The following is a 25,326-nucleotide window of genomic DNA, read 5'->3' on the forward strand; positions in this document are numbered from 1 at the left end:
CCACTTTTATGTCTTCTATTTAGAACTTTCATTTTGAATCCCTAGGCCACTCTTTAATTCAATCTTTGCTTTTGAGTTTTTTTGCATATTCTGAATATTAATACTGTATGAGATGTATAGCTGGCAAAGACCCCAGTACCAGGTACAAAAAACTTCCTTTTTTGTTGTTTTTATTGAGTTATATATTTTTTCTCTAATCCCCTCTTTTCCTTTCCCCTCTCCTTCTACCCTCTTCCATGGTTCCCATGTTTCCAATTACTCAGGAGATCTAATCTTTTTCTACATCCCCTGTAGTTTAGATCCATGTATGTCTCTCTTAGGGTCCTCATTGTTGTCTAGGATCTCTGGGATTGTGATTTGTAAGTTGGTTTTCTATGCTTTATGTCTAAAAGCCACTTATGAGTGACTACATATTATATTTGTCTTTCTGGGTCTGGGTTACCTCACTCAATATGATGTTTTCTAGATCCATCCATATGCCTGCAAAATTCAAGATGTCATTATTTTTCTGCTGTGTAGTACTCCATTTTGTAAATGTACCATGTTTTCTTATCATATTCTTTAGTCAACAGGCATTTAGGTTGTTTTCGGGTTCTAGCTATAACAAACGATGCTGCTATGAACATAGATGAGCGCATGTCCTTGTGGTACGACTGAGCATCCTTATTACTGGGTCTTGAGGTAGGTTGTTTCCTAATTTTCTGAGAAATCACCATATTGATATCCAAAAACTATAGCAGTTTGCACACTCACCAGCAATGGAGGAGTATTCCCATTACCCCTCATCCTTTCCAGCAAAAGCTGTCATCAGTGTTTTGATCTTAGCTATTCTTACAGGTATAAGATGGAATCTCAGAGTTGTTTGGATTTGCATTTCTCTGATGACTAAGAGCATTTCCTTAAGTGTCTTGCAGCTATTTGAGATTCTTCTGTTGAGAGTTCTCTGTTTAGGTCTGTACCCCATTTTTTATTGGATTATTTGTTCTTTTGATGAGCAATTTCTTGAGTTCTCTGTTTATTTTAGAGATCACTCCTCTGTCCAATGTAAGGTTGGAGAAGATATTTTTCCATTTTGTAGGCTGCCGATTTGTCTTGTTAACTGTGACCTTTGCTTTATAGAAGCTTTTCAGTTTCAGGAGGTACAATTTATTAATTGGTTTTCTCAGTGTCTGTGCTGCTGGGGTTATACTTAAGAAGCAATCTCCTGTGCCCATCTGTTGTAGGGTACTTCCCACTTTCTCTTCTATCAGGTTCAGTGTGTTCGGACTGATCCTGAGGTCTTTGATCCATTTGGACTTTAGTTTTGTGCATGGTGATAGATATGGATCTATTTTCATTCTTCTAAATGTTGACATCTAGTTATGCTAAAACCATTTGTTGAAGATGTTTTCCTTTTTTCTTTGTATAATTTAGGTTCTTTGCCAAAAATTAGATGTTTGTAGGTGTGTGGATTGATATCTGGATCTTTTATTTGGTTCTGTTGGTCCTCCTGTCTGTTTTTATGCCAGTACCAGGCCTTTTTCAGTATTGTAGCTCTGTGGTAGAGTTTTAAGTCAGGGATTGTGATGCCTTCAGAAGTTCCTTTATTGTATAAGATTATTTTGGCTATCCTGGGATTTTTGCGTTTTCATATGAAATTCACTATTGTTCTTTTGAAGTCTGTAAAGAATTTTGCTGGGATTTTGGGGCGTTGTATTGAATCTGTAGATTGCTTTTGGTAAAATAGCCATTTTTACTGTATTAATTCAACCTACCCAAGAGCATGGGAGATCGTTCCATTTTCTGGTGTCTTCAGATTCTTTCTTCAAAGATTTAAAGTTCTTGTCATACAGGTCTTCCACTTGTTTGGTTAGAGTTACTTCAAGATATTTTTATGCTATTAGTGGCTATTGTGAAAGATGATGTTTCTCTGATTTCTTTCTCAGTCCATTTATCATCTGTGTAAAGGAGGGCCACTTTTTTTCGAGATAATCTTGGATCCTGCTACATTACTGAAGGTACTTATGAGTTGTAAAAGTTCCTTGGTAGAATTTTGGAGTTGCTTATGTAAACTATCACATCATCAGCAAATAGTAAGAATTTGACTTCTTTTCACAATTTGTTTCTGCTTGATCGTTTGTTGTCTTATTGCTCTACCTAAAACTTCAAGAACTATGTTGAATAGATATTGAGAGAGTGGACAACTTGTCTTGTTCCTGGTTTCAGTGAGTTCGCTTTGAATTTCTCTCCATTTAAGTTGATGTTGCCTGTTGGCTTGTTGTATATTGCCTTATTATGTTTAGGCATGTTCCTTGTATCCCTGTTCTCTCCAATACCTTTATCATAAAGGGATGTTGTATTTTGTTGAAGGCGTTTTCAGCATCTAAACAGATGATAATGTGGTCTTTTTTTCAGTTTGTTTATATGGTAGATTACATTGACAGATTTCCGTATGTTCAACCATCCCTGCATCTCTGGAATGAAGCTGACTTGATCATGGTGGATGATTTTTCTGATGTGTTCTTGGATTTGGTTTGCCAGTATTTTATTTAGTAGTTTTGTATCAATGCTCATGAGAGAAACTGGTCTGTAATTCTCTTTCTTAGTAGTGCCTTTATGAGGTTTTCATATTAGGGTAATTGTAGCCTCATAAAAAGAGTTTGGCAATGTTCCTTCTGTTTCTATTATCTGGAACAATTTGAGGAGTTTTGGTTTTAGTTTTTCTTTGAAAGTCTTATAGAATTCTGCGCTGAAACCAACCTGGCCCTGGGCTTCTTTTTGGTTGGGGGATTTTGATGACTGTTTCTATTTCTTTAGCAGTTATAGGCCTATTTAATTTGCTTATCTGGTCTTGATTTAATTTTGGTAAGTGATATTTATCCAGAAAGTTGTCCATTTCCTTTACTTTTTCCAATTTTGTGGAGTACAGGTTTTTGAAATATGATCTAATGATTTTCTGGAATGTTTCTGTATCTGTAGTTATGCCCCCCTTTTCCTTTCTGATTTTATTAATTTGAATGGTCTCTCTCTGCCTTTTGGTTAGTTTGTATAAAGGTTTGTCTATTTTGTTTATTTTCTCAAAGAACTATCTCTTTGTCTCATTGATCCTTTTTTATTTCTTTTTATTTATTTATTTTTAATTGAAAATTTCCACCTCCTCCCCTCCTCCCACTTTCCTCCCTCCCCCCACTCCCTCTCCCTCTCCCTTTCCAGTCCAAGGAGCAGTCAGGGTTCCCTGTCCTGTGGGCAGTCCAAGGTCCTCCCTGCTCCCCCCCCAGGTCCAGGAAGGTGAGCATCCAAACAGACTAGGCTCCCACAAAGCCTGTCCATGCAGTAGAATCAAAACCTAGCGCCATTGTCCTTGGCTTCTCCATCAGCCTCCACCATCAGCCACATTCAGAGAGTCTGGGTTTGATCACATGCTCCATCAGTCCCAGCAGAGGTTGCTGGATCAGGGCTACTATCCCAGTGGTGACTCCCTTGTACCTGCTGTTGTGGAGGTCACTGCCTCAGGCCTGCTCCAGCAGCTCTTGTTGGTTCAGGCCTGCTCTAGCAGAGGTTGCTGGCTCAGGCCTGTTTCCATAAAGGTCCATGGCCTGGGCCTGCTCCCATGGAGGTTCCTGACTTGGGCCTGGTCCTGCAGAGTTCTCTGGCTCAGGCCTGCTCCCTTGGAGGTCCCTGATTCCTGTCTGGACCCACAGAGGGTTCTGGTTCAGGCCTGCTCCCCCAGAAGTCGCTCCCGTGTTCCTACTCTTGGGTTTGCTGCCTCAGGCCTACTCTGGCAGAGATTGCTGGTTCAGGCCTGCTACCTCAGAGGTCACTGACTTATGCCCAGTCCTGCAGAGGTCTCTGGCTGAGGCCTGCTCCCTCAGTGGTGGTTCCCTTGTACCTGCTGCTGCTGAGGCTGTTGCCTCAGGCCTGCTGTGCAGTGGTCACTGGCTCCAGCCTGCTCCTGTGGTCGTCGCTGCCTCAGGCTTGCTCCTGAAGCTTCCTTTCAAATGGTAGGTCAGGGTAATACAACTGGCTCTCCAAACAACAGCGGTCCCTGATACTTGGGAGTTTAGGGGTGTATTACCAAAGACACCACACACTTAGGGCCTAGAATGTAGATGCTTGAGATCAATCTAATATAAAAACTTCTTTCCTGAGATCTAGCTTCCTGGTTCCAGAAAATACCATATAAGCTATGAAGAGAGGCAAGCAATTAAATAGTCCTACCCAGCAGCAACACCCATGACAGTTACAAACTTGGCATGATATGCATAAATATACAAGATGTGGCAATCACATGTCAGTGGTACTCAATAGCTTCCTGGGACTAGTGAGGTCATGGACCTTAAGAAAGCATCTACTACTGCCGCATTTCTAGAGAAGCATGATGTGTCACTACTTTCTAAATCTTTTCCTTGCATCCACAAGTAAGTGTAGCTATCACCCCTCATCAACGAACCCTCTCTTTACAGCAAATGAAGATCATCAAAGAAAACCACAACTAGACATAATGAAGAGATCAACAGATTGTGTGGATAAATCTGCATCACAGCTCCTGTATCTATTACTTAGGGAACATCACAGAAGAGGAGGCAGAAAAATTGTAAGAGCCAGCATACCAAAAACAATTGCTGTGAAACAATCTCTTTTAGAAATGGCCACATAACCAAGACTGGAACAGTGGCAATATCAATGGACATGTTCATGAGGAAGGGAAGAAATGTCTCAGGGTCCCTTCTTTAGATAAAGAACTAAATGCAACTAATGACTGCTGGGAGAAGAATTAGCTTTCCAAGGGATTAGTCTCATTTATTACTTTCCAAAGCAGAGTGATTAGTCCTGGAACCATATACACACAAGCAACAGATTCAGCAAGATATGTGTATGTGTATATACAAACTTATGTAACAATAATTAGAATAAAAGAAAAAGAGGCTACAGTCTTATCAACTTGAGTGTGGTGATGCATAAGAAGAGTTTAATGGAGGGTAGTTGGAAGGGGCTGAGGAAAGGGGAGAGGGAAACTGGTATAATTCTATTTCAGTTAAAAACAATGTTTAAGAAAGCACTTCCCCATAGAGTAATTAAACTAAAAGCAAGCCCAGACTTGAATTCTCAACATTTTTCTTTGTGTCTTTCATCATTCCTTGTCCGTTGTATGAGTCCCAATCTGTTTCTGTTTGAATGCTGTCTTTTGAATCTGTCACTTTGTCTGTGTATGGGTCTTTGTGTTTGTACCCCTAACAAAGGACTTTGCACTCTTATTTATTGAACAGCACAGAAAGCATCACATGGGGAAGAAATTGATACTTTACAGAAATCTTTGTTTTACAAGGAATGAAACCACTGACACAAATGCATCCAGTTCACAAATAGCATTGCAAACATCATTATTTATCAAACAACAGCTGAATGTTGTCTTCAACGTTTATGACAGATACTCATTTTGTAAGGTTGATTTCAATCTATATTTTCTGGTTTCAGCTTTTATTATCATAAAACACATATGAAAACACTTGCAAAAAAGAAAAGAGTCGGAGGCGAGGAAGAATACATATCTTAATATCACATCTATGCATTTGATTATGTTGTAAAATTTGATTACATGAGAAATCAAGGCAAATATAATTGGTTGTTCCATTTGCTTCCTTAAAGATAGGTTAAACAAACAGGCTAAGTAGACAGTCTGAGAGAATTTTTAAATGTTAAGTGATCTCAAGGTGTATTACTGACTCTGGCTGTCCAGCAAAAGTGCCAGTCTCTTACAATATAATAGATATTTTCATCATAATGTATTGTCACATATTTTATTTATTAAATTACTCAATGTCAGTCAACTAGTTTACTTCTAACATTGTAACTTCACAAACATTATTGCAATTAAAACATTTAAATATGTCGTACTACTTTATTACTTCTGAAAGAAGGAAGAGCAGGATGTTCAATGGATAGGATAGTTAGCATGGAGGAAACCTTACTATAGCAGGAGTTTATTTGGTGCTTAGTATGCAAGCACTAGAAAAGGAGATACAGGCAATGAACAGAACAAAGTCTTTGTTCATATGAAGCCTCCATTTTGTTGGCATATATATTATACAGAAACACATTTCTCTTTGATGTGTGAAATATATTTAAATATGAATTAGGTAAATATTTATTTTATGGTAAATATTTTAGAATTCTTGCTATATTCCTTGCAAGATGGAGTTTTTTAGAAGTTGCTTTTAGTTACCATCTAGAATTTAAAGGTAAGACCCTATTGCTGAATATTCCACACCCTTGAGCCATATAACCTGAAGAAATTAACCTGGTACTGACCTGGAAGATTCATCCCTACTGACTAGCTTTCATAGCTCTAGAAAGTACTATACATGCTACTGGAGAAGAAAAGGAATTGTCAAGATAAACTACAGGAAATATACAAATACTTGAAGAATAAACAAGCCACAGTAGAATGACAATTGAATATCATTGAAGATATGGAGGAAGAAATTTGAAGATTCCAACACTACAACAAAAATTTGAGCACAACTTACCAGAAACTTTGCAAATCTGTTTAGGTATTTCTGAGAGAAGTTTCTAGGAGTGCATATGCTAAAAAAGCTTAGAGGAAGTTCAAGTTCAAGTACTTCAAGATTCATTTCAAGAGCTTAGAAAAGTAGCTAGAAACCAATTACAAAATCATCAGGTAACAAATTGTAGAAATGATCCCTGAACTTATGCTGGAGAGGTTGTGGGGAAAAGGGAACACTTCTGCATTGCTGGTGGGAATGCAAGCTGGTACTACCCCTTTGGATATCAGTGTGGCGATTACTAGAAAAATAGGAAACAAACTTCCTCAAGACCCAGTAATACCACTTTTGGGTATATATCCAAAGAATGCTCAATCGTGCCACAAGGATATGTGCTCAACTATGTTCATAGCATTATTTGTCATAGCCAGAACCTGGAAACAACCTAAATGCTCCTTGACCGAAGAATGGATAAGGAAAGTGGGGTACATTTAAACAATGGAGTACAACACAGCAGAAAAAAAAAAAAAACGACATCTTGAATTTTGCAGGAAAGTGGCTGGAGCTAGAAAACATTATTTTGAATGAGGTAACCCAGACACAGACAGTTATCACATGTACTCACTTGTGTGTGGTATTTATTTATTTATTTATTTATTTTTGAGACAGGGCTTCTCTGTGGTTTTGGAGCCTGTCCTGGAACTAGCTCTTGTAGACCAGGCTGGTCTCAAACTCACAGAGATCCGCCTGCCTCTGCCTCCCGAGTGCTGGGATTAAAGGCGTGTGCCACCACCGCCCGGCTTTGTGTGTGGTTTTTAAACAAAGCAAAGAAAACCAGCCTACAAACCACAATCCCACAGAATTTAGACAAGAATGAGGACACTAAGAGAGACTTTCATAGATCTAATCTACATGGGAAGTAAAAAAGGACAAAATCTCTTGAGTAAATTGGGAACATAGGGACCTTGGAGGAGGGCTGAGGGGGGAGAGGAGAGNTCTGTGGTTTTGGAGCCTGTCCTGGAACTAGCTCTTGTAGACCAGGCTGGTCTCAAACTCACAGAGATCCGCCTGCCTCTGCCTCCCGAGTGCTGGGATTAAAGGCGTGTGCCACCACCGCCCGGCTTTGTGTGTGGTTTTTAAACAAAGCAAAGAAAACCAGCCTACAAACCACAATCCCACAGAATTTAGACAAGAATGAGGACACTAAGAGAGACTTTCATAGATCTAATCTACATGGGAAGTAAAAAAGGACAAAATCTCTTGAGTAAATTGGGAACATAGGGACCTTGGAGGAGGGCTGAGGGGGGAGAGGAGAGGCAGGAAGGGGAGCAGAGAAAAGTGTAGCACTCAATAAAAATCAATTAAAAAAAGAAAAAAATCATCAGGTAATAAGAAATTATAACATTCAGGTTAGAAATTAATGGAAAGTGTTATTCAAATTCTTTAGAGAAAGTAATCTGATAGGATGTAAATATTAAAAGGGAACTTGTTTGAGTGACTGAAGGCTCTGATCCAGCTAGTCCAACAATTGCTGTCTCCCAGTGGAAAGACCAAGAATGGAAATGCCAATAATCTGGTAGTTGTTCATCCCAGGAACATTCAGAATGAATGTCTCAGCTGGTCCTTAGACTGTATTAGAATCAATATCCCAATATCAGCAAAGAAATTCCTCAGTAGTAGAATAGACGGACTTGTCATCAAAATTGAGGGCAAACAGGCAAAATGCAAAGATCAATTTTTTTAATATATTTATTTATTAAAGATTTCTGCCTCCTCCCCACCACCGCCTCCTATTTCCCTCCCTCTCCCCCATCAAGTCCCCCTCCCTCGTCAGCCCAAAGAGCAATCAGGGTTCCCTGCCCTGTGGGAAGTCCAAGTACCACCCACTTCCATCCAGGTCTAGTAAGGTGAGCATCCAAACTGCCTAGGGTCCCACAAAGCCAGTACGTGCAGTAGGAACAAAAACCCATTGCCATTGTTCTTGAGTTCTCAGTAGTTCTCATTGTCCGCTATGTTCAACGAGTCCGGTTTTATCCTAGGCTTTTTCAGACCCAGGCCAGCTGGCCTTGGTGAGTTCCTGATAGAACATCCCCATTCTCTCAGTATGTGGGTACACCCCTCGCGGTCCTGAGTTCCTTGCTCGTGCTCTCTCTCCATCTGCTTCTGATTTGGACCTTGAGATTTCAGTCCGGTGCTCCAATGTGGGTCTCTGTCTCTGTCTCCTTTCATCGCCTGATGAAGGTTAATATTCAGGACGGTGCCTATATGTTTTTCTTTGGCTTCTTATTTAGCTTCTCTAGGATCACGAACCCCACAACTGACAAAGGTCTGATCTCCAAAATATATAAAGATCATTCTTCTTACATGTCTTTTGAGTTTTTTTGTACCATGTCTTCTTTATCCATTCATCTGTCAGTAGACATCAAGGCTAGTTCTATTTCCTGTATATTATGAATAGTGCATTAAAACACTAAGTATCTATATGATAAGTTAACTTAGAGTCCTACAAAAGATATATATATATATATGAATAATGTGTGGTAATTTTATCCTTAAGGTTTTTTCCTTTTAGAATCATTTATACTGATTGCCATCGTAGCTGGACAGATTTACATTACCAACAGCAATGAATAGAATTCTGCTTTTCTATGGGGAAACTTTGCATTGCTGCTCCAATCTCATTAAATGCTACAAATATGTGTAAAATATTTATATTCTTTTGAATGACTTTTGATAAGTCATGTGTGCTTAGGTATTTATCTATTTCTTTTAGATCACTCAGTTTGAGAGAATAAAACTTTCAAAGCATTCTCTAATTATGTTAATTAAATTGGAATCATTGGTAAATTCCCCTTATTTGTTTCTAATCTTATTGAGTATTTTATTTCTCTTTTTACTTTGCATAGGTATTTTTCAACCTTACTTACATATTGAAAAAAAATGAACTTTGGTTACTTTACTTTTTTGTTTTACTAATTTATTCTCATATATTACATCCTGACTACAGCTTCCTTTCCCTCCTCTCCTCTCAACCCCTCTCAACCCCTCTCCATCCTTTTCATCTACTCCTTTTTCTTTTCCCTTCAGAAATGGTCAGGTCTCCCAGGGATATCCACCAAACATCGCATATCAAGTTGTAGTAAGACTCTAGGCACCCAATGCAGGCAGCAGAGTCAGAGGCAGCACCCATTCCTTCTGATAGGAGTTCCACAGAAACACCAAGCTTCACAACTACAACGTATTGCAGAGGGCCAAGGTAAGATCCATACAAGTTCCCTGATTGTCAATTTAGTCTCAGTGAGCCCTTGAGCTCAGGTTTCTTGATGCTGTGGGTTTTCTTGTGGTGTCCTTGACCCTTCTGGCTACTAGAGTCCTTCCTCCCCTTCTTCCATAAGGTTCACCAAATTCCACCTAATGTTTGGCTGTGGGTCTCTGTATCTGCTCCTATCAGTTGCTGGATGAAGTCTCTCTGATGGTGATTATGCTAGGTACTTGTCCACAAACATAGTAGAATATCATTAGGAATCATTTCATTTACTTTTTTTCCAGGCATGTTTTTTGTTCTATCCTAAGCCGTGGGCCATCTGGCCTTTAGTTTCTGATCATCCGAGCAGTGTCAGGGGTAAGATTCCTTTTGTGGTACTATTCTCAAGCTGGACCAATCATTGGTTGGCCACTCCCACAAGTTCTGTGCCACATTTACCCCAGCACATCTTGCTGACAGGAAAAATTGTAGGTCAAAGGCTGGATTGGTTTCCCTATACTGAAAGTCTTGCCTGGTTACAGGAGATGACTGGTTCAGTCTCTATATCCCTCATTGCTAGGAGTCTCTGCTAGGGTTACCATAATAGATTTCTGGGAGTTTCCATTGAACTAGGTCTCTACCTTGCCCCTGACTTGCCCCCAAATTCCAGTTCTCTTTCCAAGTACTCTCTCCCTCCATCTTCTGACATCTGATCCCATTCCCAACCATCCTCAGTCTGCCTGCAATGTCTATTCTATTTCATCTTTCCAGCAAGATTCATTTTAGCCCCCTTGAGCCCTCCTTGTTAGTTAGTCTCTCTGAATCTGTAGATTGTAGCATGATTATCCTTTACAGTTAATATCTACTTATAAGGGAATACTTACCAAGTTTGTCTTTCTGGGTCTAGGTTACCTCACTCAAGATGATTTTTTCTAGTTCTGTACATTTGTCTGCAAATTTCATGATGTTATTTTTTTTAAACAGCTGAGTAATACTCTATTGTGTGTATATATATGTACCACATTTTATTTGTACATTCTCCCAGTTGAGGGACATCTAGTTGTTTCCAGTTTCTGACTGTTATTATTATTAAAGCTGCTATGAATTTAGATGAGCAAGTGTCCTTGTAATAGAATTGAGCATCATTTGGGTGTAAGCCGTGGAATGGTATTGCTGGGCCTTGAAGTATATTGATTCCCAATTTTCTGAGAAACCACCGTATTGATTTCCAAAGTGGTTGTACAAGTTTGTACTCCCACCAGCAGTGGAGGAGTGTTCCCCTTGCTCCACATCCTCACAAGCATGAACTGTGACATGTCCTTTTGATCTTAGCCATACCGACAGATGTAAAATGTAATCTCAGGATCATTTTGATTTGCATTTACCTGATGGCTAAGTATATTGAATATTTCTTCAAGTGCTTCTTAGCCATTTGAGATTCCTCTGTTGAGAATGTCTTGTTTGCAGCCACACCTGTTGTCAACAACTTTGAAAGAGCAAAAATAAGTTCAAACTCTCTGATCTTTTGTCAAGGTGGATCAGGCTCACATCTGTCAACCTCCACACGGATATTTTGTCCTATTGATGGTGTCTTTTGCCTTACAGCTTTTGTTTCATTAACTCCCATTTGTTAATTGTTGATCTAAGGGCCTTCTCTATTGGTGTTCTATTCAGGAAGTTGTCTCTTGTGTCAATGAGTCCAAGGCTACTCCCCACTTTCTTTTCTATCAGGTTCAGTGTATCTAGTTTTATGTTGAGGTCTTTGATTCACTTGAACTTGAGTTTTGTGCAGGGTGATAGATAAGCATCTATTTGCATTCTTCTACATGCTGGCATCCAGGTATACCAGCACCATTTGTTGAAGATGCTTTCATTTGTCCATTGAAAAATTCTGGCTTCTTTATCAAAAACCAGGTGTCCAGAAGTGTGTGGATTTATGTTTGGATCTTCAACTAGATTCCATTGATCAGCCTGTCTTTTTTTTAGGTCAATATTTTTGTACTTTTCCTGCTATGGCTTTGTATTAGAGCTTGAAATTAGGGATGGCAATACCTCCAGAAGTTCTTTTATTGTACAAGATTGTTTTAGCTATTCTTTTTTTTTGTTTTGTTTTCCCTATGGAGTTGATTATTGTGCTTTCAAGGTCTGTAAAGAATTGCGTTAGAAATTTGATGGGCATTGGGATGAATCTGGAGATTGCCATTATTACTATGTTAACTCTACTAATCCATAAGCATGGGAAATTTTTATCATCTTTTGATCTCTTCTTCAATTTCTTTTTTCAAAGACTTGAAGTTCTTGTCATATAGGTCTTTCACATGTTTGGTTAGAGTTACACCAAGGTGGTTTATATTATTTGTAGCTATTGCAGAGTGTGTTGTTTCCCTGATTTCTTTCTCCACCCGTTTGCCATTTGTTTATAGGAGGGCTACTGATTTTTTAGTTGATATTGTATCCAGCCACTTCACTGAAGGTGTAGGAACTTCCTGGTAGAATTTTTGGGGCCGCTTATATGCTATCATGTCATTTGCAAATAAAGATACTTTGACTTTTTCCTTTCCAATTTGTAGCCCACTGATCTCCTTCAGTTGTCTTACTGCCTCAGCTAGAATTTCAAATACGATATTGAATAGATGTGGAAAGAGTGAACAACCTTGTCTTGTTCTTGATTTTAATGGAATTACTTTGAGATTCTCTCCATTTGATTTGATATTAGCTGTAGGCTTGCTGTATATTGTTTTTATTATGTTTAGGTATGTCCATTGCATCTCTCATGTTTCTAAGACTTTGATAATGAAGGGGCAAAGATCTGATCTATCATGACAGGGTGTTGGACTTTGTCAAAGTCCTTTCAACATCTAATGAGATGATCATGTGGGTTTTTTTTTCAGTTTGTTTATATAGTGGATTACATTGATAGATTTATTGTGTTGAACAAGCTCTGCATCTCTAGGATGAAGCTTGTTTGATACTGATGGGTGATTTTTTGGGGGGTGTATTGGTAAGTTCAGTTTGAGAAGGTCTTGTTGAGTATTTTTGCAACGATGTTCTAAAGGTAAATTGGCCTATAATTCTCTTTCTTACTTATGTATTTTTGTGGTTTGGGTGTCAGGGTAACTGTGACCTCATAAAATAAAGTTAGCAATGCCCATCTGATTATATTTTGTAAATTAATTTGAGGAGTATTGTTATTGGTTCTTCCTTGAAAGCCTGGTAGAATTCTGCATTTATACCATCTGGCCCTGGGCTTTTATTGGTTGGGAGACATTTAATGACTGCTTCTGTTTTCTTATGACTTATAGGTCTATTTAATTTTTTTATCTTATCGTGATTTAACATTGGTAAGTAGATTCTATCAAGAAAATTGTCCATTTTTTAAGTTTTCCAATTTCTTGGAGTACAGGTTTTTGATTCTTTGAATTTCTTTGGTATCTGTTGTTATATCCCCCTTTTGATTTCTGGTTTTGTTAATTTGGATATTCTCTCTCTGGTTTTTAGTTATTTCTGATAAGGGTTTATCTATCTTTTTGATTTTCTCAAAGAACCAACTACTGGTTTTGTTGATTTTTTTTGTATTGTTTTCTTTCTATTTTGTTAATATCAGCCCTCAATTTTCATTATTTCCTGCCATCTACTCTTCTTGGGTTTGTTTGCTTCCTTTTGCTCTAGAGCTTTTAGGTATGCTGTTAAGTTGCTAGTGTGAGATCTCTCTAATTCCTTTATTAAGGCACTGAGTGCTATGAATTTTCTTCAGAACATTACTTTCATAGTGTTCCATAAGTTTGGGTGTGTTGTGCTTTCATTATCATTGAATTCTGGGGTGAAATTTTTAATTTATGTCCTTATTTCTGTCCTGACCCAGTAGTCCTTCAGTAGAGAGTTGTTCAGTTTCCATGAGTTTGTAGGCTTTCTGTTATTTCTGTTGTTGTTGCAATCTAAGCTTTAGTATTTTGTGGTCTGATAGGATGCAGGGGGTTATTTCAATTTTCATGTATCTCTTTAGACTTGTTTTGTGACCCAGTATGTAGTCAATTTTGGAGAAAATTCCATGAGATGCTAAGAAGAAGAACTTTTGTGCTTGAGTAAAATGTTCTGTAGATATCTATTAGGTCAATTTGATTTATAATGTCTGTTAGCTCCATTATTTTTCTGTTTAGTTTTTTTGTTTGAATGACATGTTTATTGGTGATAGTAGGGTATTGAAATTTCCCAGTATTAATATGTTAATATTAATGTTTCTTTTGCAAATGTAGGTGCCCTTGCATTGGGGGCATAAATGTTCAGAATTGAAATATCATATTGGTGAATTTTTCTTTGATGAGTATGAATTATCCCTCTCCAACTCTTTTGATTAATTTGGGTTTGAAGTATATTTTGTTAGATATTAGAATGACTATACCAGCTTGCTTCTTGGGTCTATTTACTTGGAAAATCTTTCTCCAATGTTTATTCTGAGGTAATAACTATTTTTGATGTTGAGGTGTGTTTCTTGTTTGCATCAGAAGGATGGATCTTGTTTTCACATCTATTCTGTTAGCCTGTGACTTTTTATTAAGGAATTGAGTTCATTGATATCAAGAGATATCAATAACCAATGATTGTTAATTCCTTTTATTTTATTGGGGGTGGTGGTAGTGATTTGTGGTGTGTGTGTGTGTGTGTAATGCTTTTGGTTTTGGTGGTGTGAAATTATTGCCTGTGTTTTTGTGGGTATAGTTAATCTCCTTGGATTGGAGTTTTCCTTCTAGTACCTTCTGTAGGGCTGAATTTGTGGATAGATATTGTTTAAATTTGGTTTTGTCATAGAACATCTTGTTTTCCCCTAGGATGATTGAAAATTTTGCTGGGCACAATAGTCTGGGCTGGAGTCTGTGGTCTCTTACAGTCTAGTACTTTTATAGTCATCTTCTTAGGTTAGGAAAAAATTCTCTTATGATTTTGTTGAAAATATTTTATGGGCCTTTGAGCTAAGACTCTTCTCCTTTTGTTCTTATTTTTAGGTTTGGTCTTTTCAAAATGTCCTGGATTTTCTGGACATTGCTTTGTTCCTGGATTTCTGTTTTCTTTCTGGTCTTTTGGTCCGTGTAACTTGAGATTCTTCCAGTCTGGTAGAACAGGGAGTCTCTGCCCCAGTTAGATCATGGGTAAGGCAACTAGAAGGGGACAGAACTGATGATACAGTGGGTGGGGTGCTGAAATAGTGAGAGAGTGGGGAATTTTGGGGGATAGGCAACTTACCTAGGCCTCTCACAGTCTGCTTGGTCTCTGGAAGATCTGAGAGTATCTACCCAAGGCTGGCCTCTGGAAAAACAAAGTATAGCAACTAGCAAGGTGGGAACCTAGAGACAGGATGGACAGAGACTAAGAGAGTGGGTGATTTGGGCGGGTGGGAAGACTACACCTGTACTTCTCTCAGTCTGCTTGGTCTCTGGTAGAGTGGGGAGTCACTTCCCCTGTTGGATGTTGGGGCACTGCAAGTAGGAGAGCACAGGACTTGGGTATGGTTGTGGGCTGCTGAGATTGTGTGGAAGTTTGCGGGGCAGACTAACTTACTTTTCTAATGCTGTGAAGATACACTATGTCCAAGGCAAATTATAAAAGAGTTGATTTGGTCTCACAGTTCTAGTGAGTTGGAATCCATTATCATCTTGGTGGTAAGCATGACAACAGGAAAGCAGGTAGGCATGGTACTGGAGCAGTAGTTGAGACTTTATATCCTGACCCACAGGCACAAGGCAGAAAAAGAGAGACAGGGAGAGATAATTGAAAATAATTTGGGATTCTAACCTCATCAAACCAACCCCAGTGACGTATCTCCCTCCAACAAGGCCACACATCCTTATCCTTCCCAAACAGTTCCACTAACCAGGGTTCAGGAATTAAAATAGTACATTCTCATGCAAACTACTAAAACATTTTAAGATGTATAATTATATTACAGGTATATATGTTGTGCATACCACCCCATTGATGGTAGAACGTGACCAGCTGTCTCAAGTATCTGCTATCTTGACTTCCCTGTCATGATGGGCTAGCCCTTCATAAGGTTATCCAATATATGCCTTCCTTCTTTAACCAACTTTTGCCAGGAACTTTATCACAGCAACAAGGAAAGCAACTAAGACAATATGCAAATTAATAAGTTTATATAGCACAAATAGAGACTTAAGGACAGAAATAACCTGATCGTTTCAATAAATATAGTAATAGTCTTTGTAAAACAATGTACTCTTAAAGACAGAACCCATGCCCAGCAGTAGATGGGAAACCGAAAACACAATGGCATTTTTGGACATGCCTTGTTTCATAATTCTTTGTCTGAAGATTCTTCCCTTTTTTTTCTTTTTCTCTTACACATCTTTTGCATATATATTACAATTTCTGGTGTGTTTTAATGGGATTGTTATGTGTGTGTATATGCATCTATATCTGTTACTTGTGCTTTTTCTTTGACTCTTTTTTTGTTTGTTTTGTTCTATTTTGGTTTGTTTATTTTTATTTTATCTTCTATTATTTTATTATTATTGTTAGATGCCTGTTTGTATTATAATGAGTGAGAGGGAAAATAAGGGTGTATGTTGACAGAGGTTTCTGTCCACCTGGTCCTGAAGCTGTTCAGACCCCCACAAAAAAAAAAAAAACACACAGAGCCCTACATTAATTATAAACTGATTGGCCTATTAGCTCAGGCTTCTTATTAACTAACTCTTACATCTTACATTATCCCATAATTCTTTTTGTGTTAGCCACCTGGCTTGGTACCTTTAATCAGTGAGGCATTCTCATCTTTCATTTTCTGCATCTGGCTGGTGACTGACTGACTCTATGTCTTTCTTCTTCCCAGAATACTCTTAGTCTGGTCCCCCTGCCTATACTTGCTGCTATTAGCCCATCAACATTTTATTAAACCAGTACAAGTGACAAATCTTTACAGGGTACAAGACCGTTGTCCCACACAGTAGATGTGGATTTGGGTGGTGGGGAGGATCTGCCAGAAATTGGGTGAAGGAATATCATAATCAGAATATATTGTTTGAAAAAAATCTATTTTCAATAAATTAAATAAAAAGTTTAAAATTGCTTCATGACTAAAACTATGTAGAATCTAGGAACAGAACCTGAACTTGAACACATTAAAGGCTATGTATTATAAACCTATAACCAGCTGTGGTGTTTTGAATGAAAATGACCTCCGTAGGCTCATATATTTGCATGCTTAGTTCCCAGGTGGTGAACCCATTTGGGAAGGATTTCTAAGTGTGGCCTTTTTGGTGTAGGTGTAGCCTTGTTAGAGCAGGTATGTAACTGACAATGGACTGTAAGTTTTAGAAGCCCATCCCAGACCCAGGTGCTCGCTCTATCTATCTATCTATCTATCTATCTATCTATCTATCTATCTATCTATCTATCTATCTAATCTATCTATCTTATCTATCTTTGTCTTTATCTCTGCCTGCTGCCTGTAGATCAGAATGCAAAGCTCTCAGGTATGGCTCCTGAGTCATGCCTATCTGCTTCCCACAATGATGATGGACTAACTCTGAAACTGTAAGCAAACCCTTGGTTAAATACTTTCTTTTATAATAGTGGCCATGGTCATGCTATCACTTCACAGCAAAAGGATGGCAACTAAGACACCAACATTATACCAAATGGAGAAATATTAGAGTGTTTTTGATAAAATCAAGACTGAGACAAGGATGCCCACTCACCACTATTATTTAATATAATGCTTGATAATCTTAGTTAGGGTTTCTATTGCTGCAATGAAACACCATTACCAAAAAGCAAGTTGGGGAGGGTTTATTTGGCTTATACTTCCATATTGCTGTTCATTACTGAAGGAAGTCAGGGTACAAACTCAAACAGGGCAGGAGCCTGGAGCCAGGAGTTGATGCAGAGGCTGTGGAGGGGTGCTGCTTACTGGCTTGCTTCACATGGCTTGCTCAGCCTGCTTTCTTATAGAACCCATGACTATCAGCCCAGGGATAGTACCCCCCCACACACACACACAATGAGCTGGGCCCTCCCCCATTGATCACTAAATGAGAAAATGCCTTCCAGCTGGGTCTCATGGAAGCCTCTCTTCAGCTGAGGCACCTTCCTCTTATAAATAACTCAGCTTGTGTCAAGATGACACAGAAAACCAGCCAGTACACTTGATGTCTTGTCTAGATCACTAAGACAAAAGAATGAAACACACACAAGATACAAAAAGAAAGAAAAAGAATCATGTTATTTTTATTTGCAAATGATATGTCCTGGCTTTTTACTTAAAAGATCCTATATATGCTACTACAGAATTCTGCAATCTGCTAAGCAATTTTAGCAAAGTAGCAGTATACAAAAATCAGCATGCAAAATGAATGAGTAACCTTCTATATACAGAAAGTAAACTTGGTACAATAGAAACCAGGAAACATATCCTAGTCACAATATCTTCTAAAATTAAATTGACTGTGAATAAATATAATTGAGAAGGTGAAAAACAACTCAATAACAAAAACATTAAGAACACGTTTTTGTTGGTCTTCATTGTCAACTGAATTAGAATTATAATCACCATAGAAACACATTTTTGGTATGTCTATGAAGGCATATCCAGCAAGATTTAATTGAAGAGAGAAATCCCACATGGAGCGTAGATATCAACATCCCATGTACTGCTGTCCCAGACTAAATAACAGGAGAAAGTGGGCTGAGAATCAGTATTCATATTGCTGCATACTGATTTCCAGTGCAATGTGACCAGATCTTTCAAACACCTGCCAACATCATTTCTTTATTCATCAAGGAAATCAAAATTGAAATTGTGCTGTGATTACATCCCACCCTGTGTAGAATAGTATTAATAAGAAAACAGACTTCTTTTAAGATAAATGATATCAAGGATATGTGCAAAAAGGAACATTCATACAGTGCTGGTGGGAATGTGAACTTGTAGAGCTACTGTGGAAATTAATATGGATATGCCTTAAAAACACTAAGGATTCATGGAAAATCATGATGTAAATCTGATAATTTGTGAGCTTCTGTATATATGCATTTTATGAACTTCCATATATATACACATGTATACACATATAGTAACATATATATGTACATACATATAAAAAATTTAAATAGATTTGCCCTACACAGAGAATAATGCACCTTCCAAAAGTCATAAGTCATCAGATAAAAAGTCCAGTGGTAGGGGTTCTTATTCCTAAGATGTTTCTAAGATGTTTGCAGTGCAGTTGCTAGCCCAGAAGAGACGGTTGTCGGTACCTGCAAATCCCCAGGCGGGCTGGGGGAGCCCGCCATGCGACAGCGGCTACAGTTTCCCACCAGCAGGAGGTGGCGGCAGGTAACAGACACATAGACACAAAAATAGGCATAAAGCTAAAATATTTATTACGAGAGAGAGAGAGAGAGAGAGAGAGAGAGAGAGAGAGAGAGAGAGAGAATATTAAACAAACAAAAAACAAAAACAAACGGGCGTGGCTAGGGCAGGGACTGAAAGAATAATAGGGGGTGACATGTCTCACCTCAAGTTGTTGGTTGGGGTAATTGTAGAAACAATCAAACAATGAATGATATTGGCATTGCTCTTGGACATCCACTGGGACTTGATGGTTGTAACCCACCCAGCAGGTCCAGTTACTCCAGAGTCTGAAGGGGCACCACCTGAAAGAACATGGGTGAGAACGAGGAAGAAGACCAAGCAATTCTGTTCTCAATTTGTCAAGGTCTTCCTTTATTGAAGCAAGGTTTTTGTCTTATATACTCCTCAGTGAGGAACTCAGGCAGGGGGAACTGGGGAAGGGGGAAGGGATTCAGCAGCTAGGCTTGGCAGCTAAGCAGGGCAGTTGCAAGGTCAGTGGCTAGAACACCTGCTGTTAGTGATAAGCAGCAAGCATGAAGACACTCTGTGGTGCTTTCCAGAGCTTGAGTCTCCATGGTCAGCACATAATGTTTTTGTTAACTCTAAGTTTTCTGTCTCAAAGTTTTTACTTCAAGGCCCTGTGAGGAAGGAGAAGCCTGACATGGCTTTCTGGCAGATGGTAAGAACCTACTGTTGAAGAAACAAAACATTTTGCTCATATGACTTGGAGAAACAAAGCTAGTACTGACATCAAAGCTTCCTCCCAACTGACTAGCTTTCACAGTACTGGATGGTGCTGTGTAGACTGCTGGGAGAAAGGAAGTCATAGGCAGTCTTACTCGGCTATGTTTATGTGTATATAGGACTCTGGTGTATGTGGTGAGGAATGCACACAAGTTCCTGCTCATGACTGAGAAACTATTGACAGTTGAGTCCTGTGAGAGGAAGAGGAATCAATTTTCTTCAGGAATGTGGTAGCTGGTAGATTGACCATGCACCAGTGCATGGATCCACACTCATCTATATAAGGGCAGCATTAAACTCACTGAATTATGAACTAATAATAATGGAAATTTGAATCAAATTACAATGAGATAGAATCCCACACTTACTAGAATAGCCTTTTTTTATTAAAAATAGTTTTTTTCACACATCATATTTTGACTGTGGTTTCCCTTCCCCTAATTCTTTCCAGATCCTCCGCACCACTCTGCCCACTCAAACCCACACTTTTTCTTGATCTCTCATTAGAAAAACAAACAGGCATATCAAATTAAAAAAGAAATAAAATAATAATAAAATAAAATAACAAACAAATAGACCTAATTAGGACCAAACAAACAAATTAACAGGAAAAAAGAGCCAAAGAAGAAGGGGTGTCCATATAAATGCATAGATACATACATTCACACACAGAGAGATAAAAGTCAGAAACCATAATATATAAGCAAAGGACCAAAAGAATAAAAAGGCAGGCAGGCAGGCAGGAAGGAAGGAAGGAAGGAAGGAAGGAAGGAAGGAAGGAAGGCCCAAACAATGTATTAGGAGACAAAAAAAGGCCAAAAGAAAACAACCACAACAACAAAAACACTTCTCCAAAATTACCATTTTGTTTGTTTTGTGTTGGGCATTTACTGCTGGGCATGACTCTTCCTCTTAAATGTGTTTTGTATGCTCAGTGAAACTTTGTTAGACAAAACTAGTTTTTTTCCTTTGTGAGTAGTCATCAGTTGAAAATAGCTTCTGGGTTAGGGATGGGGTCTTGTGTCCACTTCCCATTTCAGTTCTGGGACCCTGTCTGGCTTAAACTGGGCAGGCCCTGTGCATACTGCCACAGTCTCTGTGAATTCATATTGTTATCACTCTTGTTGTGTCTAGAAGGCTTTGTTTCGTTGCTATCTTCCATTCCCCTGGCTCTTACAATCTTTCTACCACCTCTTCTGCAGGGTTACATGAGCCCTGAGGGCAGGGATTTAATGGAGACGGTCCATTTAGGACTGAGTGTCCCAAGGTATCTCACTCTCTGCACATTCTCTAGCTAGGGGGTCTCTGTACTTGTTCTCATCTACTACAGGAAGAAGCTTCTCTGATAATGGCTAAGCAAGACACTGATCTTTGAGTATAGTAGAATGTCATTAGCAATCATTTTCTTGCTATATTACATAGTGGAACAGTAGAATTTGGTCTCCCCTTATGTTAATGGCCTAATGAGTCTGAGGTTCTTGGCAACCCTGGCAGTGTCAGTCATGGGTTCCATAACTTTAAACTAGGAATACAAAGCCAGTGGGAACTCCACTGGGTGTGCTTGCTTGGTTGCTTGATTTGGCATGGTTACACAACCTTCTTCAAAAGAAAATCGTTTTTACCTTGTTGAAATACTTTGGACTGTGTGGTCATTTTTTTTTTTTTTGAGAACTCAGACATTTTGCTACCCTTGGCTTTGTCTTCCTAATGCATAGAGCCCCTGTCCTGCACTCTCAGTGGTCAGAATTCAGCTGCACATGTGTATGCAGTTGCCTAGTTTGAAGTCATGGAGTTGATAAGCAGAACATAATTTTTAACAGAGAGTACAAACTTAAGGACATATTTTTATTCATATTCCTTGGATGAATTTTGAATCGCTGACAAGTGGCTTCTTTATATTTTTTGGGGGGTGCAATGAACTTTATTGATGGTATTCAAGAGAGTAGGGCTCCCTAAGCTCCTTGTGCTATTCTGAAGGTCTGGGATGGAAACTGTGAGGGAGATGCTCAGTGTCAAGGATTGAGTTATGACAGGGACTGCTCAGCAGCTGAGGGCCTCTCTCTTGCTGTGTCCTTGCTGGGTTGGGTGGTCCAGGGTGGGCTTCTTACTCCTTGGAGGCCACGTAGGCCATGAGGTCCACCACTCTGTTGCTGTAGCCGAATTCATTGTCGTACCAGGAAATGAGCTTTACAAAGTTGTCATTGAGAGCAATGCCAGCCCCAGCATCGAAGGTGAAAGAGTGGGAGTCACTGTTAAAGTCACAGGAGACAACCTGGTCCTCAGTGTAGCCCAGGATGCCCTTTAGTGGGCCCTTGGATGCCTGCTTCACCACCTTCTTGATGTTGTCATACTTGGCAGCTTTCTCCAGGCGGCATGTCAGATCGACGACGGACACATTGGTGGTAGGAACATGGAAGGCCATGCCCGTGAGCTTCCTGTTCAGCTCTGGGATGACTTTGCCCACAGCCTTGGCAGCGCCAGTGGACGCAGGGATGATGTTCTGGGCAGCGCCACGGCCGTCTCGCCACAGCTTCCCAGAGGGGCCATCCACAGTCTTCTGGGTGGCTGTGATGGCATGGACTGTGGTCATGAGTCCTTCCATGATGCCAAAGTTGTCATGGATGACCTTGGCCAAGGGGGCTAAGCAGTTGGTGGTGCAGGAAGCATTGCTGACAATCTTGAGGGAATTGTCATACTTGTCATGGTTCACACCCATCACAAACATGGGGGCATTGGCAGAAGGGGTGGAGATGATGACCCTTTTGGCCCCACCCTTCAAGTGGGCCCCAGCCTTCTCCATGGTGGTGAAGACACCGGTAGACTCCACAACATACTCGGCGCCGGCATCCCCCCATTTGATGTTGGCGGGATCTCGCTCCTGGAAGATGGTGATGGCCTTCCCGTTGATGACAAGCTTCCCATTCTCTGCCTTAACTGTGCCTTTGAACTTGCCATGGGTGGAGTCATACTGGAACCATGTAGTTGAGGTCGATGAAAGGGTCATTGATGGCAACAACGTCCACTTTGCCAGAAGTGAAGGCAGCCCTGGTAACCAGGCGTCCAATACGGCCAAATCCGTTCATTCCGACCTTCACCATCGTGTCTCTGGAATGAGGCTGGCACTGCAGGAAAAGAAGCGGCTGTCTCTAGAACAGGGAGGAGCAGAGAGCCGCTTCTTTATATTTTTAATGGAGTTTTGTCTTGTTTAATACTTTAAGATTAAATAAAAAACATTTTATTTACACCCCACAATTTTCCCTCTTTTACATTATACTTTTACTTTTTCTTCAAATTCAGTTACCACTGCCTGATTTTTCTGTTATACGATATTCATCAGTAAGATTATGATAAGATAATTTTGGCAGTTATTGCTGTTGTGATTAGTCATTGGATTATGCCTCATTTGTATGGAATTACAGAACATCAAATTCTAATAGTGACTCATGGAGTATGACAGGATGGAGGTCATTACCTCATTGCATTTTCCAAACCATCATTTTATGGATTAGAAAAATGGCCATTTATTCTTTAAATATTCTACCAGAAAACTTGTAGAAATGAGTAACATTTTGAGCAAAGTGACAGGATACAGCACCAAAATCAAGTAGCCTTTCTTTTTTTTAATATTTATTTATTTATTATATATACAATATTCTGTCTGTGATTATGTATACAATATTCTGTCTTTGTGCATGTCTGCAGCCAGAAGAGGGCACCAGACCTCTTTACAGATGGTTGTGAGCCACCATGTGGTTGCCGGGAATTGAACTCAGGACCTTTGGAAGAGCAGGCAATGCTCTTAACCTCTGAGCCATCTCTCCAGCCCTCAAGTAGCCTTTCTATAAACTAGTAACAGACATACAGAAAACAAGGTCTTAAACACATTCTCATTCATAATAACTAACCAAGGAGGTAATAGAGCTCTGCAATGAAAATGTCAAATCTCTGAAGAGATAAAGACACTAGAAAATGAAAAGACATATTATGTTCTTGGATTGGTAAGATTAATATTATAAAAATGAATATTAACCTATGAGTGAGTACATGTGATAATTGTCTTTCTGTGTCTGGGTTATCTCACTCAGAATAATGTTTTCTAGCTCCATCCATTTTCCTGCAAAATTCAAGATGTTGTTATTTATTTCTGCTGTGTAATACTCCATTGTGAAATGTACCCCATTTTCCTTATCTATTCTTCGGTAGGTGGTTTTTAGACATAAAGCAAAGAAAACCAGCCTACAAATCACAATCCCAGAGAACTTAGACAACAATGAGGATACTAAGAGAGAGACTTACATAGATGTACTCTACATGGGAAGTAGAAAAAGACAAGATCTCCCAAGTAAATTGTTTGCATGGGGACCTTTGGGGACGGTTGAATGGGGGAGGGGAGAGGCAGGAAGGGGAGGAGAGAAAAATGTAGAGCTCAATAAAAATCAATTAAAAATTAATATTACCAAAAGCCATGCATATATTCAATGCAATTCCAATCAAAATTCCCATCTCACTCTTCAAAGAAATAGAAACAACTGTGCTCAAAGTCATGTAGAATCACAAAATTCACTGGATAGCCTAACAGCCCATAGTAATTAAAGGGACTCTTGCCAGCCTGAGCATGACAAACATGGCTCTGGCAGGCCTTGCCCTTCTCTATTCCCTCTGCCTTACTAAAAGCCATTAGATTGCATTCCTAAAGCTATCCAACTAGGTCCATTCCCTTATTTGACTACTTCCTCCTCCTGAGACTGATTACTAAGGTCCACATATCAAAGTATTGGAGTTCAGCAATCAACCCCCCCTTCCCTCATCTAATTAGCATGCCCAATTAAAACTAAACACCTCATTCTAACATGAGGTTTCCCCTTTTACCTTTATAAGCTGCCATTTGCCTTTGAGTCATGTCTGTCTCCTCTCTATCCAGAGGCAGTCCTTTGTTCTCCAAGAACAAATACCCCTTCCCCTCCTCTCTTGTTCCTTTCCCCTCCTCCCTTAGCCTCTGTCTCCTGACTTTGTCTCTTATTCCCTCCCCTTTGTCCCTCTGGTGCAAATCTCCTTTGTTCTGTATGTGAAAATAATCTATTTTCCATAAAGGGGAACAGATGAAAATAAAAAGAAAATATATAGTGAAGAGTTCAAACAACTTTTTATTTATTTATTTATTATGTATACAATATTCTGTCTGTGTATATGTCTGCAGGCCAGAAGAGGGCACCAGACCTCATTACAGATGGTTGTGAGCCACCATGTGGTTGCTGGGAATTGAACTCAGGACCTCTGAAAGAGCAGACAATACTCTTAACCACTGAGCCATCTCTCCAGCCCCTTCAAACAACTTTTTATATATGATACATATTATTCCTTTTAAAAACGGCGGCGGGGCGGCGTGGGTGTGTGGACAAACACAGGATAGACGGGACGCAAAGGAAGAGACAGACACGCTGCTCCCACGTGGGTGCGCTTTAATGGGGAGAGGGGAACACAGTAAGGGG

General features: G+C 39.4%; 2 protein-coding genes across 4 annotated transcripts in view; one reads left to right on the forward strand and one right to left on the reverse strand.

The window, feature by feature from the left end:
- Positions 1 to 25,326, forward strand: part of Zc3h12b (zinc finger CCCH-type containing 12B) — a 199,442-nt gene that overhangs the window by 98,257 nt on the left and 75,859 nt on the right. The gene's annotated exons all lie outside the window — the stretch shown is intronic.
- The window catches only part of LOC126493122 (glyceraldehyde-3-phosphate dehydrogenase-like), a 12,622-nt gene continuing 8,573 nt past the window's right edge, over positions 21,278 to 25,326 (reverse strand). The window contains exons 2-3 of the mRNA XM_050129921.1: positions 22,813 to 22,983; positions 21,278 to 22,766 (exon numbers count right to left, since the gene is read on the reverse strand). Of these exons, the coding sequence (XP_049985878.1) occupies positions 21,942 to 22,766; positions 22,813 to 22,983 (996 nt within the window). The 3' untranslated portion in view covers positions 21,278 to 21,941. The remainder of the gene's footprint in view (positions 22,767 to 22,812; positions 22,984 to 25,326) is intronic.

Source organism: Alexandromys fortis, unplaced genomic scaffold, assembly GCF_014885135.2.
Source record: "Alexandromys fortis isolate MF-2015 unplaced genomic scaffold, M_Fortis_MF-2015_v1.1 scaffold_317, whole genome shotgun sequence".
NCBI lineage: Eukaryota > Metazoa > Chordata > Mammalia > Rodentia > Cricetidae > Alexandromys > Alexandromys fortis.